Below are 18,286 nucleotides of genomic sequence, written 5' to 3'. Positions count from 1 at the left end.
GCTGACTGATTCGAAAATCTCCTCCTTAAATTACTTGGAATAAGCATAGCAGTTTCTGAGGAGAGATTTTCATCTTACGCTGGCAGATGAGTCCAGTTCTGCAGGTAAAGCACATGGCTAGGGAGAAGAGTGAAATAAACTGATACTCACTGCCTGTGCAACCCTTTGCAAATTCTCTGGGCTTTAATAGATAAAAAGCACAATAAAATTTCTTAGATACTGCTGGGAAACACTTTCAGTTCTACTTAACTTAAAAAGCTCACAAAAATATTTGAGCAGTCTCACCAGTGCATGTAATTGCTAGCTTCTTCTGTCTGTGCATTTGTTTTACCAGCAAACAATGTCAAATAGCAAAGGCAGTGAAAGTACATCAGATTCATGAGTTTTTCAGAGCGTAGCTCTTTGTATAGTTCAATAAAGCTAGATGGGATCCCCATGTTCTCTAAAGTGACCTCTGGTACAATACAGATTATAGGTTTTTCCCATTCTTGAATTAATTCTGTAACTTCTAATTGAGCTAGAACATTTTTAGCAAGGTAAGTATTTAAGCAGATGTCCAGTAAACTGGCAGACTATCTGACCCACATAGGAAAGAAACATTTTGGAGTTTACTTCTGGGCAAAATGTATGGGTCAAGCAAATACTGAAATCCCCCAGAAGTTTCAGCCCAACTCAAAACCATACAGTCCCTTGTCTCCTATTGATCCATGTGGCAGCCAGACAATGTCTTTCCTCGTCATTTTTTCTGTAGCACTTTCTGACATGTGAATGCTTTCCCAAATTGTTGACTAATGCTAGGAGGACCCTCTCAGTCCTCTACCTCCGAACATTTAATGTACACCTCCAGTAGTGTTCCCTTACACAGACATTAGGACAGCCATAGTAAACCAGAGCAATGGCTCATTCCACACAGTGTATTTTCTCCAGCAGTACTAAGACAGATGTCTAGGAACACTACAGGGACAGGACAAGCATAGCTGCTGCTTTCTGCAGCTGCCTTCTCAGTCTTCCACCATTTCAGCTCAAAGACTTCCTCAGTTACAATGAAGTTCAAGTATTTAATAAACTTCAAGATTTATCTTCTCTAAACTTCTCTGGAGTCTCTATAACTTGTTGCTAGTACCACACACTGTGCCAGAGAGCTCCACAGCTTAACTTTATTCAGCTGTCCTATCTGACTGTGAATCTGAAGTTTATGAGTTACTAAACAGAACTTTTCCCCTTCTGGCAACTTTTTTTGCCTTGATAGGGCCTATAGGATTCATAATTTCTTTAGCATTTCTTGTACTAGTTTCAGGTTTTTCTTTCTTTCTGGTCTTTTGACTAGGGGTTATATTACATTGGACATAACTGAAAAGCCTGGGTAGTCCCAGCTAATTGGAATCTGTCCATGCTTTCTGCACTGGCATTAATAGTAAAGAATCAATATTTTAAAAATAACTGCAGCTGTTCTACAGTAAAAGTGAATGTTTGGGGTTTTTTTCCAGCAAGAATGTGTTGCTTGAAATGTCTTATACCCCATATTTTAGACATTATTTCTTTTTACTATAGGTTCCTCCAAGCACCTACAAACCTCCAAAGGAAAAAAAGCAGCTGGAGGAAATCAAAACAAAAAATCGCCGAAAAGCAGAAGTAAGTGCGTTGTGCTCTTATTCTAGTCTTTCCTTTCTTCTAAACTGTTTCTTCTGTAATATTCCATTTTCATAAGTCTTAGAAATTTATCTGAACCATATTTGCTTTTGTACTAATAGCTCCTGGCTCTTTCTCTAGAGTCATGAAGTTTGTATCCTCTGTTCTGTTCTTTCACCCTTTTTCCTTATTTTATTATTAAATGTCTGAGGCAAGGTCCTCCTTTATTCACTATACATACCATGTGAGAAATTATGCAAGTAGCTATGTAAGGTAGCAGAAGCATGATTATTGTCTTCACAAGCTTGAAATAGTTTGATAGCTCTTTTACTCCCACAGGATATGTGGGTATTTAAGGTACTCACTTAATAAGGGCTCAAATACAAAATATGTTCAATATTTTTGTTTGTTTTCTATAGTAACTGATAAATAACCACAAATCATCACCCACTGTTTTAAAGTATCAGCAGATTATGACTTCTCTTTTGCACAGACTCCATACTCCTTCCTTCCGCAGGCTGAGAGAGTGGGAAGTCATCATGATTTGTAAAGAAGCAGAGTACATGGTCTGTGTGTTAAGAGAGCAGGAGAAGGGAGGGCCTGGAAAAACAAAGACACATCTCTAGTTATTTGATCCAAACTTTGATATGAATCCTGTTCAATGAGTTAGTTCCTATCATAGTTAAAGCAGACTTTTGTTGTCTTCTCCTTGGAAGGGAATTAATTAAATGTCAGTTTCCACTTTATTTCTTCCTCCCCACACTGCAATCACCATATCCAATCGAGTAACAGTATAAGCTTGATAAAAGGTATCCTATTTGACTCCTTTTTATCTGCACTCTCCCACCACCATTTTGAAAATGCCTTACTCTAGCTTTCACTAGCCAGTACAAGTTCATTTGTCACTGTTCTGGGCTCTCCTCATGTCCTTGTGAAAGGGGCATTGGATTCTGTTCCTAAACTATAGTAAATGCTTTAATCTGTGGTGGACTCTAGTGGGATAAACATTGCATTCTTTTTGCTGGCCCATCATATTACCTATGCTTGATATTTCATTATAAAACAATACAACATTTTTTATCCTTTTTTCCATATTGTGGAGAAAGCACACGCCTATTTCTCTGTGTGCTTATTTGTACGTACAAACTTCCTAGAAAAACAGGGCGGGGGGGGGGGGGGTAGGGGGGGGGGGAGGCAACATATCACAGTGCCTATATTGTCAAAAATCTATGACAACTATAAAATCACCTAACAACCAGCCCCATTGTTCAGTGGAGAAAATGCATGAATACAAGGAACAAAGGAAAAACACCACAGAAATTATAGCTGCAATAACAGCAGTTTTTGTCGCCTCTGGAATGTTATAAAACGCATCCAAAGCATTCACAAAGGTCAGTTCCCTAGACTGTTTGCTGAACAAGCTGAAATGTTAGGTCCTAAAAGAAATACGCATTAAAAATACCTTTTGTTTCTTAGCATTTTTGCAGAAGCTATAGCTGTCATTGTAAGTACCATGTCTGATCATCTGTAAGGAGGGAGAACACTGGAAGCCATACTCTAGATGAATCCTGTTCAGTGAGTTATGGACAGCTGCTGTCCAGAAAGCCATTAGAAAATCTAATCTGTTTTTCACAGCTTTGATTAGAGATTTGGTTTACAAACAAAAGAAATACCCAAACACTAGAAACGCGGCTGCCTGTACTTCCCCCTTTAAAATGACAGGTGGAATTACTGCTAGGGGTGTGCCTGTTGGAGCAACACTAGGATCTGAGATGCCTGATCATGATCTTCTAATTTAACTCAGAAACAAAAGTCATTGTTTCTTAGCTGTGTGGAAACAGTTACCACCTATGGTACTAATGTGCCATAGATAATAATGAGGCTTTTAAGCTGAATTCCTCAGGAGCAACATGTTTCATATGGGCAGACCTATCAAAGGCCTGATGCCCTATGCAAAGGATATAACCAGGCAGAAATATGTAGAAAATCAAGACTTGCCTACTTCAAGTCTTCAATCAGGAATGAAAATTCCTATCAATTCTAAGTCAAGATTTCATTCATTGGAAACAAATGAATACACTGCTTGGGGCTGCAAGGCTTTTCTAGACAGATAATTCTTATTGGAGAATTTAAATGTACCACACTGTTTAAGCTAATTGCTTTAATTTTAGGATCTGCTCCTGAAAGCAAATGCTGACCAGTTCAGGTGTGCAACCATGAAGCCTGAAAAGAGAGAGGTATGCTACAAAGATTTTTTATTACCTAAAAATCCCCCAGTATGAAGATGAAAAATGACTGGAGTATTTAAAAATATCTCACAGTGTTTGAAAAATTTTGTTTGTTTGGGGTTAGGAGTTAAGTGCTACGATTTATAGCTGTACTGTCATTTCACATCCGTATACTAACATTTGCCTCTTTGGATGCATGATGCACAATCCCCTTTCTTATACCTCTGGTGCTGCTTTATTATTCTCCTAATTTTGAGACGAGCAGCCTTCCTGTGATGCTCCTCCAAATGGACAATTTTTCTCTAAACCCACATATTATTTTTCCATTAACTTTTATGCCACAGAGCAGCCAAGCTGAGGGAATAATGGTCCCATTCGTACAGAATTCTTGCTTTGGTTGATTTGGTTGATTCCCAGTTCATAACTACGTCACCAAACTATGTATGTAATATATTCATTTCAACATCACATCTGCATATTTTATTCACTGTGTTCATCCCCATGATACCAGACACTTTCACATCAGTATCTATAGCTAACACCATGAAATTAATTTAATAACCATCAGTAGAATTCTACCACTATTTAATAATTTCATGAAGTGTGCTTTGACACCATACTTTGTCTTCCCAAGATCTATTTCAGTTAAGAGCTGAATATATTCATATATAGGTAATATTTCATAGTCAAAACATCACTTTTTTAGCATTATTTTAGTCAAGAAATTTTAGTCAATATTTGGATGTACCTTTGTATGGTCATTTGATATGAAATATTCCCACTAAGTTGGGTGTACATAGCAAGTTTTTGTGGATATAACAATTGCAAAATATGTCCCCTATGATTGTCTGTTACACTAGATGAATATTCAAGAGTGGTTTTTGGTAAATATCTAATAATTTTGCTGATTACTTGAAAGTCTGTCTCTGATACGAAATAATGTATTTTTGGTTTGAACTGCAGAACACACATGACAGTATGAACAGTAAACCGGCATTCCAGGCTCAAAAGATCCAAAGCAAGGTGAGTAACCTTTAAGGTACTGTTGTCAGATGTACTTGAAAACTTCGGAGTGAAAAACACACATGCAAATTTTGTCGTCATGCAAGCTCTACTGTAATCCCTGTTTTTACACTGAGTTCTGTGGCCAGGAGCATAGGTTGGATTGGGTCTATAGCTCATAAATTTTGACCTATGCACCATTAATAATCCACAAAGAAATGATCAGGGAACAAAAGTGTGGCTACTCCAGGAAGGAAGAGAAATGAGGAGCCAAAGGTAATTAAAGCACAGGCAGTGCTCTCACCAACCAGGCTGTTGGTGACAAGGTCATAACAGCAAGGTTATCTGAACGTGACAAGGTCAACGGTAGTGACAGGTTCTGCTGACAGCAAGTCATTCTTAGACAAAGCAAGGAAGCAAGTCAGGTCTGGGGTCCACCCAGGAAGTCCAGTCAGGAGATAAGGCTACAACAGCAACCCAGGTCCATGACAGCAGGAGACAGAACTGGAGAGACAACCAGGAGCAGAATTACCTCCAGCATAACAGGAAAGGACTGAAACCCGTATGTGAGCTGAGGTGGGGCTCCCAGACCAGTGAGCAGAGGGTGTGAGTGGAGGTCCTGGGTGAGGCTGGCCAGGGCAATTAAGACCTCTTGGTTCCCTGAGGACCCAACAGGTAGGTTGTGTGCCATTGCGCTATGTAACCTTGCTGCCTCAAATGTACTTTCAATTATAAAGGGAGAAGTTTCTGTGTAAAATTATAAGGTCTGACAATAGTCCACAGGAAAGAAAAGAATTTTAAAGCCCTGGTGTAAGAACTCAGCACAGGGACAGAAGAATCTTCTGTCTGTAAATCACTGTTTCAAAATGAGATCCTAAAGAATGCTGAGCAATCATTTCATCTAATGACTGTCTGATACACAATATGCAGTCAGTCTGGATGTTTGTCTTGTTTCCTTTAGGCACATACTGAGGTCATAAAATCCACTATACTGATTGCTTCTCTGCTAGGATTTCCAAGGGACAGAGAATTGTAAACATGGAAAATGGGCTATTCAGCCTTAATGGTACAACACATGAAAACTCACACTGCTATTTCTGCAATAACTGTACTGCAGATAATCTTAAGTCTTACATCATTCAATCTGTCATCTTTCGTTTGTTTCAAGTTCATATGCAGAATAATGTAGTGTGGAAGCTGTTCTTGTATGTCACAAGTATCTTGTGAGCAGCTCTACCTACTCTTTAAAAAACCTACTATTTAGGTACAGCTCATACACATTGGAAAGACTGATTCCCTGCTTGGGGAACTGGGCATCTGGCTACTATTTCTAAAGCATATGTAGCCTTTATCACATACTGAAGTTTTCTTTAATAACAGTGTCACCTACTCGGTCTGCTTGTTTACAATCTAGCAGTATTTAAATTACAGGAAAACGGCTAGATCCTAGTTCCTTCTGTACTGGAAAGGGGGGGGGGGGGGGGGGGGGGGATGACACACTGACACACGACACGACCAGGAAACATTCACATAGTTAACCTAAACTTGCATGACCTGTAATTACGTGGGCTTAGTTCAAGACTTTTCTGATAATGTCAAATACTGAAACCTTAGTGCAGACTAATGAAAGTCAAACCATCTGCCTAAATTGCATAAAGAAAATATGGATCTGGCATCTTACGGCATTGATCAGGGCCATTTCTAACACGTGCTAGTATCTTCTCTAGCCGTATGATCAGTTTTATCTCATCTAAACACATTTGACTTAAAGGTTGGTTATGTGGTATTCAGGATGCTGCTGTAACTTTCAGGCTGAGATAGGTATATCATTATTGACTTTTAAAATACTTTCTGTTCCTGTTGCCTTCCTGCCTGTGCAATTCTGTGAGTAGAAAATCCTGAGGAAGGTTTATCCAAGTTGTATAAATAAGATTATAATCTGTCCTCAAATTAGTGAAATTATATAATACTTTAACCAACTATTTTTCCTTTCCTCCTTTTAGAACACCCACAGTATATTAAATATATATTTTTTCCATTTCAGACACACTTATTATGTGCGGCAGCAATTCTTTCTCATTCCTGTTACAAAATATCTATTCATTTTTTTCACTGGAAAAATGAGATGGTACAAATGCATCAGCACTCTGTCTCAATCTGCCTCGCTCATATCAGGCCTTGCTGAGCCATTGTATGTTCATTAGGTGGCTATAGTGGACACAATTTTTTTCCAGAAGAATTACAGTGTTCTGTGATTTTCCCAATTATTTCCATTTTCTCACCTTGAAAAAAGGGAAGATATCTCACAACAGGAAGACAACGAGTAAAATTCAAAACTTCCTCGATACCACGTGACATAGAAGAATCTATTCAGTTATTTTACTTATACCTGCCTGCATGTATCTTGGGAGTCCTAGTTATTGTGCATATAGGAGCTGTCATATTTCTGTTTAATTTTCATACAGTCATATTCCTGTTTAGTAAATTGGGAAACTGAATTTAAAGGTGTTTCCATAATCATTCTTAGTTCAGTTCTGTATCCAAATTATAGTTAGCCAATACAAAATATGAAATCTGTATACACAAGTAATTGCCAAAAATTTCTACTTGTGTCAGAGAAAATGTCTAAGTAGACATTTTATACATAGTATAGTGTATAAAATACAGACTGTAGAGGGAATGTTCATATAATGCAAAAGACTTTGAGAAGAGTAGACCAAAAGGAAGGAAGAACATCATTAATCATTAAGGACAGTAAGTATAGTGAGTCATACAAAAGGAATAAAATACATTGTTTTGGATTATTTTCCTAAATTCTTCAAGTTATCATCATTTTGTCAAGAAACAGGTAATTAGTTTTTACCCATTAACGTGTCATCTGTGTGGAAAACACAGTAATTCTACTTGGTGAATTTCTACGTGATAGCATGTGTTTGTTATCCTTAACCTACCTAATTAATATCAATTATAAACCATCCTTTTCCTACTTAGCTTATGTATTTCAGGAGACTGCAGTACATATTTGTGCATACAATATTTGCAGTACATAGCTTGAGTGATTCTGTTGCATCTGTTTCTCAGCCGCTCTTTAAGCTGTTAATTTGGAATTTAAATACATGCTTGGATTCTGAACACAAAACTTGTCTGGATTTAGGTCAAATGTGTCATGACTAAGCTTTGTTTTCTGCAGGAATGATCCCAGTTCTTATCCCACCAGCACTACATTGCCTCAGTTCAGATCAGGTCTCTTACACTCTTCAAAGGTGATACATTTTTTCTGAATAGCCTGTTTGGGTAGGGACCATTTTTAACTGCGAAAGAGGTTGATCCTTTCCTCCCTTAGTATTTAGATGTTGTATGGGAGTTGTTCCTAAGGCAACTTTGAAGAATTGTGAAGCAGCCACAGGATCTAGTCCAAGTCACACCGTGAGGCCTGAAAGTCACTGACAACTGTACTTCATTTCTACTATCTAGACAATGAATATAGCAATTGGTGATGCCATTTGTCTTAGAAATATTTTGAAGTTATAATAGTGATTATTTGTAAAACACTTCTGAAACCTTCCTGTGAAAGGTGGTGCTTATGTTTTACTTTAATGGTTTTGGCTAACTTCCTGTCTTTTAGAGAAGCAGTTTATTTTCTTTGTCCAAAGCAGATGGAATCTGTGTACACTACGTACATGAGCACTGAAAAAAATTAAAGGAAGTGAACACATTCTATGGGATTTGACATGGTCCAAGAGTGATTACAAATTTATAATCCACTTGGGAGACTTTGCTGATTTCTTAAGCTGCTTGAGTGGTTTATGAACAGCATGCAATTTCATTGTGAATGTCAGATTAATGTTAGATGAATGCTTTAAGCAAAATTTATGCCTTCTTAGGTCGATTTATTTAACCCATTGAAATGTGTTTATACTCTGTTTTATGGTTTACATTACTAACTATAGTATATACATTCCCTTTCCTGACAGGTTGACAATATACCTATTAAATTAAATGCTGCAGCTATTTTAAGAGAGGGTGCCCTCTATCAGCGGAAAATGGAACAGGAGCTCAAGAGGTACAATCATGCTTCCTTCTCAGATTACTTTTCACGACCCTGGATACAGAATAATTAACCACATAAAAAAATAATTGAGTAAATTCCAGGGAAACTAAAGTAATGGATCTGTTGTAAGACATTAGGAAGCTATTCTGTAAACAGAGTTAACAATTAAAGAGAATAGTGGACTGAAGTGAAACTCTATATTAAAGTCATTGTTTTACTGTAGATGCTATAGAGTGTGACCACGCCAGATTTAGCACTTTGGCTAGTGCCCAGTGGCAAAGTCCAATAAGGATCACTTGTTACATTTATTCTAATTCCCCAGAATAAATAATGACCCAAATACACATCTATTTCTGTGTCCATTATAAAAGACACAAATATATTAAGCAAAATAATTTCATGTATCTCCATTTTCTTCAATGGTTTGTGGTCAACTACATGCCAAATTTGATACTTGCAGTTGTTTATATGTATATAAAAATGCCTGTCCATTTCTGTTACAGTAAGATATGGAGGACTACAAGTGTGCTGCTCCACAAGGCAGGAGCTGTGAGTGACAGCAAGGCGTGTAGGGACAGCGTCCTCACTGACAGCAGCTCAGTTCCGTAGTACCCTGGCAAGGCAGTGGAGCAAATCCAGGGACAGACAGCAGGGTCAGCCAACAGTCCAGTGATTGTTCAGATGAGTCCACAGTGACAAGTCAGGGCCGAGGTCAAGCCAGGAAGCCAAGTCAACAAGGCAGGGTCAACAAGGTACTAGGCTGGGTGCAGGCACACCTACAGCGTAGCTTAGGCAAGGACAAAGGCTGTTAACATCAGCGTAAATGTGGCTCCCAGGAAAAAACTCGACACACACAACAGGGCTTTTCTTAGCTCTTCCTCACACAGTTCTTTTCACTCCAGTCAGATCCAATGTTCTGCGGTTGCACTGCAACAGAGCTGTCTTTGAACACAAGCAACTAAATCCTAGGCAGGGGCGAGGAATGAGAGGTTGCAGGTCCTTTTGGTGTACTTAGGACTCTAAGGAATCCTGACATAAGGATTCGTCTGACATAAGGAATCCTTATTCAGCAGCATAGGTTTTCAGCAGACATTAACTAGGGAGAGGGTGACTCCTGAATGGCCACTGCAGGCTGTATTCTATAGCTAGAATTTCAGAACATTTTCACTAATAATTTTAACAAAGATAAAACCTATATCATGTCATCTTGATTTAGTATTATTTCTAATCCACCTGACTTAACAGGCTAAGTGCTAAATATTGTTAGCGTTTTAAGTGCCAGAATGACTGCCTAAGAATGGATTTGGTCTTTGGACCTAGAAAATTTTGCTATATGGATCAGGATTCTAACAGTAAAATATGCATCACTCAGGTTCTGTTATAAGTTATGTATGTATATTGAGGTTCTTTTGTATTATATATGATACTGTTCACTCTATCGGGCAGAATTTTGTTCCACTCAGCAAAGGAATATTTTCACTATATCTTAACACTATTTTATATTAATGAGTTTTAATCTTCATCTGCATTTAACACACAACAGATACATAATTATCTGCATTGGAGAGCAGCAGTAAGGCACCATTCACTGCATTTTTGTGTCTCTGCCCTAGTTCTTGGCTCATTCACTCCTCTGCTGCAGGACTTTGATGGGCCTGCCCTAGGGCTTTGCTATGCTTTTCTCTCTCATCCAAGCACAAAAAAATAAGAATGTGTCTTTGCTTAATAGCTGAATACTTCTTTGCCTCATTACAACAATATTAATTGACAAAATACAAAACAGAAGTAGAATTAAACAGAATATTTTTTAGTTCTCTATGTTGAAGTGGCCAAGCAGATTGCCAAAGAGAAAAGTTATTCTTTCTACCTCTAAACAAAGTAAAGTTCTAAGAAAATGTACATACTTTCAGCCTGATTCTCCCCACTCCTTATGAGAATCCATAAGTTAGCTAAAGTTTGCCCTCTCTTGGGGCTTTGTTTTACTGAAAACTTTCAGATCCATGCTCTCATGCACATTCTTCCAGCCTAGCTTTCCCAGGCTTTCCACGTATTAGAAACATCTCTTAGACAGGAATTAAAATATATCTGTCAAACTTTGAAATGACCACCTATTTTCTCTGCAGAGATCAAACACCTTATATCACAACAAGCTACTAGAAATGTTTTATGAACCCTGGCAGGGCTGCAGAGCCAGATCCCTAGAATCATATACTCTTTTCTTTCCCTTGCAGAATTGAAAATTTGCTACAAGGGGCTGGAGACCCATCTGAATTCTTGAAATGGCAAAAACAGATGCGTGGAAAAGATTTGGAAGAACAGCTGGCTGAAATAGAGTGTAGGAGGCTTCAAGGGAAACTGAGTCACGAAGAGGCAGTTCTAGCCCATCAGAATGTAATTCAAGAAAATAAGAAGAAAGCTGACCTAATGAGAGAAGAGGTAATACATACAGCATGGCTCAAATTTTGCTTACATTCAATCAGCGCGAAGCATACCACAGATGACACCTACTTTGAGAAGATGTAAAAGTTCTATACAGTGTCTTTACTCCCTGGAGTCTGCAAACAATGGAAAAACAATTATATAACTTTCAGATGGAGCAATGCTTATACATTATAGTACTTTTTTAAAGTGTTTGATTTACTTGATAACACTTGCAAAGTAAATTAAATAAAACAGGAGGTTAGAGCATTCTCCCCTATATTCCTGTCATTGTGCATATGCTTTTTGAACAGATACTGAGATACTAAGCACAATTTGCAGTGAAATCAGCACTATATGACTAATTTCATTATTTTGTTAAAATGAGAGCCACAAATATAAAATAATTTGTTTTCTTAAACTAATATAATTCAATTTACTTTGTATTATCTGACATACCTAGATGTCTCTTAGGGAAAATTGAGGCAGAGTGCCCTCTTTGGATCTGTATATATGGAAAACTGAATATTTATGCCAAGAAGTACTTTCACACAGTTTCCAATATGGCAAATCACAGCAAAACATTGCTAGATCTTTTCATTATTTCCCCAAAGTCACATTACATTTTTCCAGTGCTTTTCCTATAAACAAACAAGTGATCTAGAAATAACTAATACTGTAATTTTAAAATTTTTCATAGCCACTATGACAGATTTTTCTATTAACCCAGTTTGCTGCTATGCCCTGTAGGCCAGTCAGTATTTTTCTCTTGGCCACCTCCCACAGATGTCTCTGCAGCATCTCAGCAACTTAAGATGGTACCACAAATGTACCAGATTTTCATAAAGGCCATGCTGCAAAAGGGAAACCTGATTAATGAGTCCCTTTTCTGTCCTATAGAATCTTTCAGTCTTTGGGGGCATTGAGTCTTTATGTCTGTTTAGACAGGCTGTAGCAAGAACTTAAAGTGAACCCCCTATCTACAACTGACCACAGTGTGATTGCTCACACCCATTCCAAAGTTATTGTAATTATTATATTCACCTCAATTTCAGAGCATATATGTTTTATCTGTTAACAGAAATGTCCCAATAGGTATAAATTTGGGGATGTGCAAATCAGACTTGCTCTAACGTTAGCAATTCCAGGCAGCTCCCTTCACTTCTCAACAGATGCCAGCAGGGCACTTCATCCACATGTAGATCTCCAGAAGTACTGAGCACCAATTCCCCTTTCACCAACATCTGTCATTCTGGCCCTCTTCCATCTTTTAAAACTCTAGTCTTCCATCTGAAACAGAAAGTACAGTAAGGAATCTAGTTTGGGAAAGTCCACTTTCCTGCTTCTCATTCGTTTCCTCTGACAAAGAAAGAAACATAATAGCCAAAAGTGGACTTTTGTATGTTATAGAGATATGACTTAGGACCAATATCCTGCAGACACACAACCAGCTGTTAGCCCTTTTCTTGGTATCTCCAGATCCAGAGATGGCTTTTTTGGTCTGCTTATAGAAACATGTAGGAGGGAATCCTGGGAAATAGCACTGCAAATGTTATGAAGGTCTGTTGTGGGTAAATAAATATAGAGAGGGGAGCTTAAATCTGGGTCTCTATGTTGTCCCCAGCCAATGTCCTTTGCTACTGTTGTGGATGATGTAATACTCTGAATCCAATTGTTCTTGCCCCATTTCAGTTGATTTGAGGCACTCGGATCACCAGTTACAAGGAGTTTTATTCACCTGTTTGTTTTCTTTAATTTAGAAAGCAGAGCTGATGCAGCAATATGCAGAGAAACGTCTACAGGAACAGAAAGAAATGAGAGAGCTGGTGGAGCAAGTCGTGGAAGGACACAAGAATGCAAAGCAAGCGAAAGTAAAACTCCAGAAATACAAACAGCAGATAGGTATTTATATACTGCCAGTAAAATAAGAGATTATGTCAAATGTCCCCGGATTACTTCATGATTCTTTTAGCGGGCCAATTACAATTTTTACAGAAAGGAAAGGGAAGTTGAGGCCATGCATGCCAATGAATGCATGAATACATAATCCAATAATAAGTTGGTCATAGGTAGATCAGAAACTCTAAGCTACTAGTCATGGGAATTACTTTTGTTTAAAAGGAAGAAATACAGCACTGATGTTCTGCAACTAGTTTCCCTTCCATCAAAAATAGCATATGTGAATAACTCTACCTTTTGTCAAATTAAGTTATGAAGCTCAGATTCTTGTGATTCATATCATTATGAGAGGATTTGCCTAGCAACCACTGTGAAAAAATCATGGCTCAAGATTATTGTCTTCTCCAGAGAAGACAGTCCAGAGAAGAAGACCATAGCTAAGGAAAAAAAACACATCTCCTAGAAGGACGGTGTCACAAGGGAGAAGGATGTATCACCTCCAAGACAGACCAGTCATTAGGATGAAGGGAAATAATGTTACTCATCCTCTGCTATTTTTAAAGAAAATTCTTCAGTTAATGCATTAGCTAATGAAGTCCAGGGAGAAGGCTGAGTGGCATGGCTGTACATATTGCAATGCAATGCCATGTTAACATCTACTGTATGAACAGGCTACCTCTAGTTGTGCATATTTTGGTGAGCAGACGTTTCTCCATTTGTGTGTCTCCATACTTGTATCAGTAAGGATTGAGGAAGGCAGAGGGTGGTAGCCACTCTGAAATGGGCTAGCAAAGCCTACTGGCCTTTGCAATTCAGTGGTTTCTAGGATATAAGTAGCTTGAAAAATGATGAATATTTGCCGTCGTATAATATCTTTTTATTAAATAATGAAACAGTATGCATAAATTAGAACAGAAATTACAAAGCAGTAATTCAAAGAGTCTGCTTTATCTATGTGTATAGTATGTTTATGTGCTCAATAGAATGATAGATAGTGGAGGTGGGAAGAACTCATTTGTTTCTCTAATCATTCCTCCCACCAATACCAGACTGTTCCCTCAAGTACCTTTAGATCAGTATTATCATTATTCACAAATGCATATGAATTTTCCTCCAGATGGACTATTTGTTAAAATGTGCAACTAGCTAACAAAGATTAGTTCTTATCTTTCAGTTCAGAAAGTTTGTGAAGAAAATGGAGAACTTCTTCAGCAAGCTTTAGAAGAAGAGGAAGAGAAGCTTAGGAAAAGATATGAATTAATTCAACAAATACGAGCTATTGAGTCTTTACCAAGCATCAGACATAAGTTTGTTGATTTAACAGAGGTAAGTTCAAAAAGAAAACCTACCGTTTTTACATAAATGCATATTGCGTATGTTTCACACCTACAGAGGAATTGTGTACTGCATGAAGAAATACCACTGTCTGGATGCACAGCGTTAAGTGCAGAGTGACCCCATGACACAAAGGGTAGACTTGAACTGGAACTTTCACAAAGTTTATAAAATTAAAATTTTACTAGGAATAATATTCTGATGTAAGTGAAATCTTAGTCCCCTTGAACTTTCTCTGAGTTTTGCCAATTGGATCTGGGTTTTCCTGTGTCTTTCAAAAAGAGACTGTCAAGTGATTACAAGTGATGTTCTGTCCACCTGCACAAACTCATAGATTTGTCTGTCCTGGGTAAGGGCTGAATGAACACAAAGTTTGGACTGATGTACAGTTGTTCATATTGCAGTGGTGATTGCCATGGTAATTAGTGAATTTAATTTCCTTTGCTTTCAAAACTGTCAAACATTCAGGTACATGAAAGAGATTGTCAAGAGAATCCCAAATCTGCTGAATTGTTATGCATGTACTGTGCAAATGATGTGTATGTCTGGTTAGGTTTACAGTAAATGTATCCCAGACTTCTTAGACTTACTGTTGATGCACAGCAACTGATATACCTGAGACTGGGCTTTGCAACACCCACTTTTGCAGAGTTTACAGACTTGGACAGCATCTGGAAATCTGTTATCTTACCACTAAATCAGAAGCAGATTAGCTGAAAATAGTATTCCATTTTTCTTATCCACCCTGAAAGAAGAATAACATGGAATGAGATAAAATGATACTAGCAGTTTAAAATAGAATCTTTTTGGGTTTTACTTCCCTTTCTTTTTCAAATGAAGTTTTCAAATGAAGATCACAAAGTAAAAAATTTCTGCTAGTCTGCAGAAAGCATACGCAAGGAACAGGTCTTCCTTCAATGCGGCTGTTGGAACAGTCGTTATGTTGCTTTGGTTTTATCTCCTGCTTCTATGAACAGAACTGAGCCATTCATTGACTCCAAAGCTACCTACTATCTCTGCAGCCACCATATAGATCCCCCATCTCATTTATCAGATTTTAAAATACATTTAACGTTAAAGAGCAAAATAAGTGAATAAGAATAAAATCGTTTTCCCAGATGTCCCGTCCTCCTTCACACTCTTTGGCTGCCTTGATGGCTGCTGCCATCACTTCTCTTCCAGCCAAAGGCAGAAATCCTCTTTTTTCAAACCCAGGCTCACTCCACCCATTTGTAGAGAAATATTACTGAACCAGAATGGAAGAAGCAGGGGGAAAAGTGAAGAGTACAAAGAACTATTGTACACCACAGATACTGTAAACCGTGTGCATGGAAATGCCAAAAGGTACTGCAATTTATAGGTCTTTTACTGCTTCAGATAGAGTTACACATTGTGTCAACCCTAAACACAGCCCTTAGCATAGTCTCACTGCACATTTGTTACCCTGATGATTCAGTCACAAGATGTAGGCTGCAAAGACACAATGGTATGATGTAGCTGGATGTGGAAATATCATTACTTTTTCAATCACAACAACTGTAAAATGGTGTGCAGGCTCTTATTCAAGAAAATGAAGGTGACTGGAATGTCAGTACTTTCTTATTTTTGAACCTAGTTCACTTATTGTCACTTACAGTGGCTGTCAACTCTCACATAGAGCTACCACTGAAATACTGTTTGTTTCTAGGTACATAACGTGGCTTTAAATATGTTTTCCCACCTAGTTCATCTCAAAAGACAAAACAGAAAAACACAGCAGGTTTCAAGTCATATATGAAAAATTCATTCAAAATCCAAGCTGATCCTATTTGTAAGGCTATTAAAGTATAAGGATGCTGAAAATGGAGTGGCCATACAGGTCATATTGCAAATACAAAAGAATGGACCTGAATGATATGGGTGGACCGTTAGATGGATAAGAAATTGGCTGGATGACCGCATCCAGAGTTGCAGTCAATGGCTCAACGTCCAAGTGGAAACCAGTAATGAGTGGTGTCCCTCAAGGGCCCATACTGGGACCAGTAATATTTAATATCTTCCCTCATAACACATATAGTGGGATTAAGTGCACCCTCAGCAAGTTTACAGATGAAATAAAGTTGGGTGGTGTAGTTGATAGACTTGAGGAAAAGGATCTTGACAGGCTTGAGGAGTGGGCCCATGTGAACCTCATGAAGTTCAGCAAGGCCAAGTGCAAGGTCCTGCACCTGGGTCAGGGCAATCCTCAGTATCAATACAGGCTGGGGGATGAATTAATTGAGAGTGGCCCTGCAGAGAAGGACTTGGGGACATTGGTAGATGAAAAATTTAATAAGAGCTGGCAATGTGTGCTTGCAGCCCAGAAAGCCAGTCATATCCTGGGCTGCATCCAAAGAAGCACGGCCAGCAGGCTGAGGGAGCTGATACTCCCCCTCTACACTGCTCTTGTGAGACCCCCACCTGGGGTACTGCATCCAGTTCTGGGGTCCCCAGCACAAGAAAGACATGGACCTGTTAGAGCAGGTCCAGAGGAGGGCCACAAAAATGATCAGAGGATTGGAAAATAATTCTGTCAAGAAAGGCTGGAGAGAGGATTGTTCAGCCTGGAGAAGAGAAGGCTCCAGGGAGACCCTATTGCAGCCTTTCAGTATATGAAGGAGCTTATAAGAAAGATGGAGAAAAATGTTTTACCAGGACCCGTACTGACAGGACGAAGGGCAACAGTTTGAAGCTGAAAGAGGATAGATTTAGACTGGACATAAGGAAGAAATTTTTTACAATGAGGGTGATGAGCCACTCAAAAAGATTGCTCAGAGAAGCTGTGGCTGCCCCCTCCCTGGCAGTGTTCAAGACCAGGCTGGATGGGGCTTTGAGCAATACGGTCTAGTGGAAGGTGTCCCTGCCCATGGCAGGGGGTTGGAGCTAGATGATCTTTAAAGGTCTCTTCCAACCCCAACCATTCTGTGATTCCCTTATACTCACTATTACAGTAGCACTCTGAGTGAATTAGCCCACTTTTGGTGATAGCTTGCCCTGGTTTTTTCTTTCTACAAAAGTCTTTTTCAGGCTTAGAGAAATTAAGTATGTGTCCATAAAATTCTCATTCATTCTCATAATTTTTGACATACCAGTTCTTCCCTTGATGGCACTTAAGTTTCTTGAACACCAGTATTATCTACTGCACGAGTATAGGACTTTTCATATTTTAGGAACCACTTCACTGTGTTCGCTGAGTATTTTGGAAATTCAGACACTCAAAAAATTCAGCCTCTGCCATTCTATGCTTCTAGGAAATTCTCTTCCCTAGACCTTTTTGGTATCTGCTTGGCATGCTCAAACACTACCAGTGGTATATAAGCCCCGTTGCAAAACATTTTCCTTTCACTTCCTGTCAAGTGAATTTGATGGTCATTGACTAGTTTAAATTAGAGACAAGGTATTATAGCACTTGCTACTTGCAAATTCACTCTAGATTGAAATCTGAGAAGGAGATAAATTAACATCTACTGTTTCAGTAACCTATGATAATACACATTTTTCAAAAGCATGCAAAAATGAAGGCTGCTTAATATTGAACTATTTTATCTATCTTCTGCTGATGCTACTGGTGACCATTGTTTAGGTCACATTTGATACACATGAGGAGCATGGAAGGAGAAACCACTGAGCCAAAATTGGAGTCAGACTTTAGATAAAAAAACAGTGAGGATCTCTTCTTATTAACTAAAGGAGCTTTAGAAAGAGA

The 18,286-nt window shown here is 38.5% G+C and overlaps 1 protein-coding gene across 3 annotated transcripts in view; it reads left to right on the top strand.

Annotated features, from left to right (window-relative positions):
• CFAP99 (cilia and flagella associated protein 99) overlaps positions 1-18,286 on the top strand; it is a 63,676-nt gene that overhangs the window by 30,705 nt on the left and 14,685 nt on the right. For all 3 annotated transcript variants that reach the window (XR_008819369.1, XR_008819372.1, XM_056324117.1), the window contains exons 7-13: positions 1,552-1,632; positions 3,801-3,866; positions 4,821-4,880; positions 8,834-8,922; positions 11,142-11,346; positions 13,089-13,230; positions 14,402-14,553. Coding sequence is in view for 1 of the 3 variants with exons in the window: in XM_056324117.1 (XP_056180092.1) it covers positions 1,552-1,632; positions 3,801-3,866; positions 4,821-4,880; positions 8,834-8,922; positions 11,142-11,346; positions 13,089-13,230; positions 14,402-14,553 (795 nt within the window). In the remaining 2 variants the exon portion in view is untranslated. The remainder of the gene's footprint in view (positions 1-1,551; positions 1,633-3,800; positions 3,867-4,820; positions 4,881-8,833; positions 8,923-11,141; positions 11,347-13,088; positions 13,231-14,401; positions 14,554-18,286) is intronic.

This window comes from Falco biarmicus, chromosome 1, assembly GCF_023638135.1.
Source record: "Falco biarmicus isolate bFalBia1 chromosome 1, bFalBia1.pri, whole genome shotgun sequence".
Classification (NCBI taxonomy): domain Eukaryota; kingdom Metazoa; phylum Chordata; class Aves; order Falconiformes; family Falconidae; genus Falco; species Falco biarmicus.
This window is presented reverse-complemented; position numbering and strand designations above follow the sequence as displayed.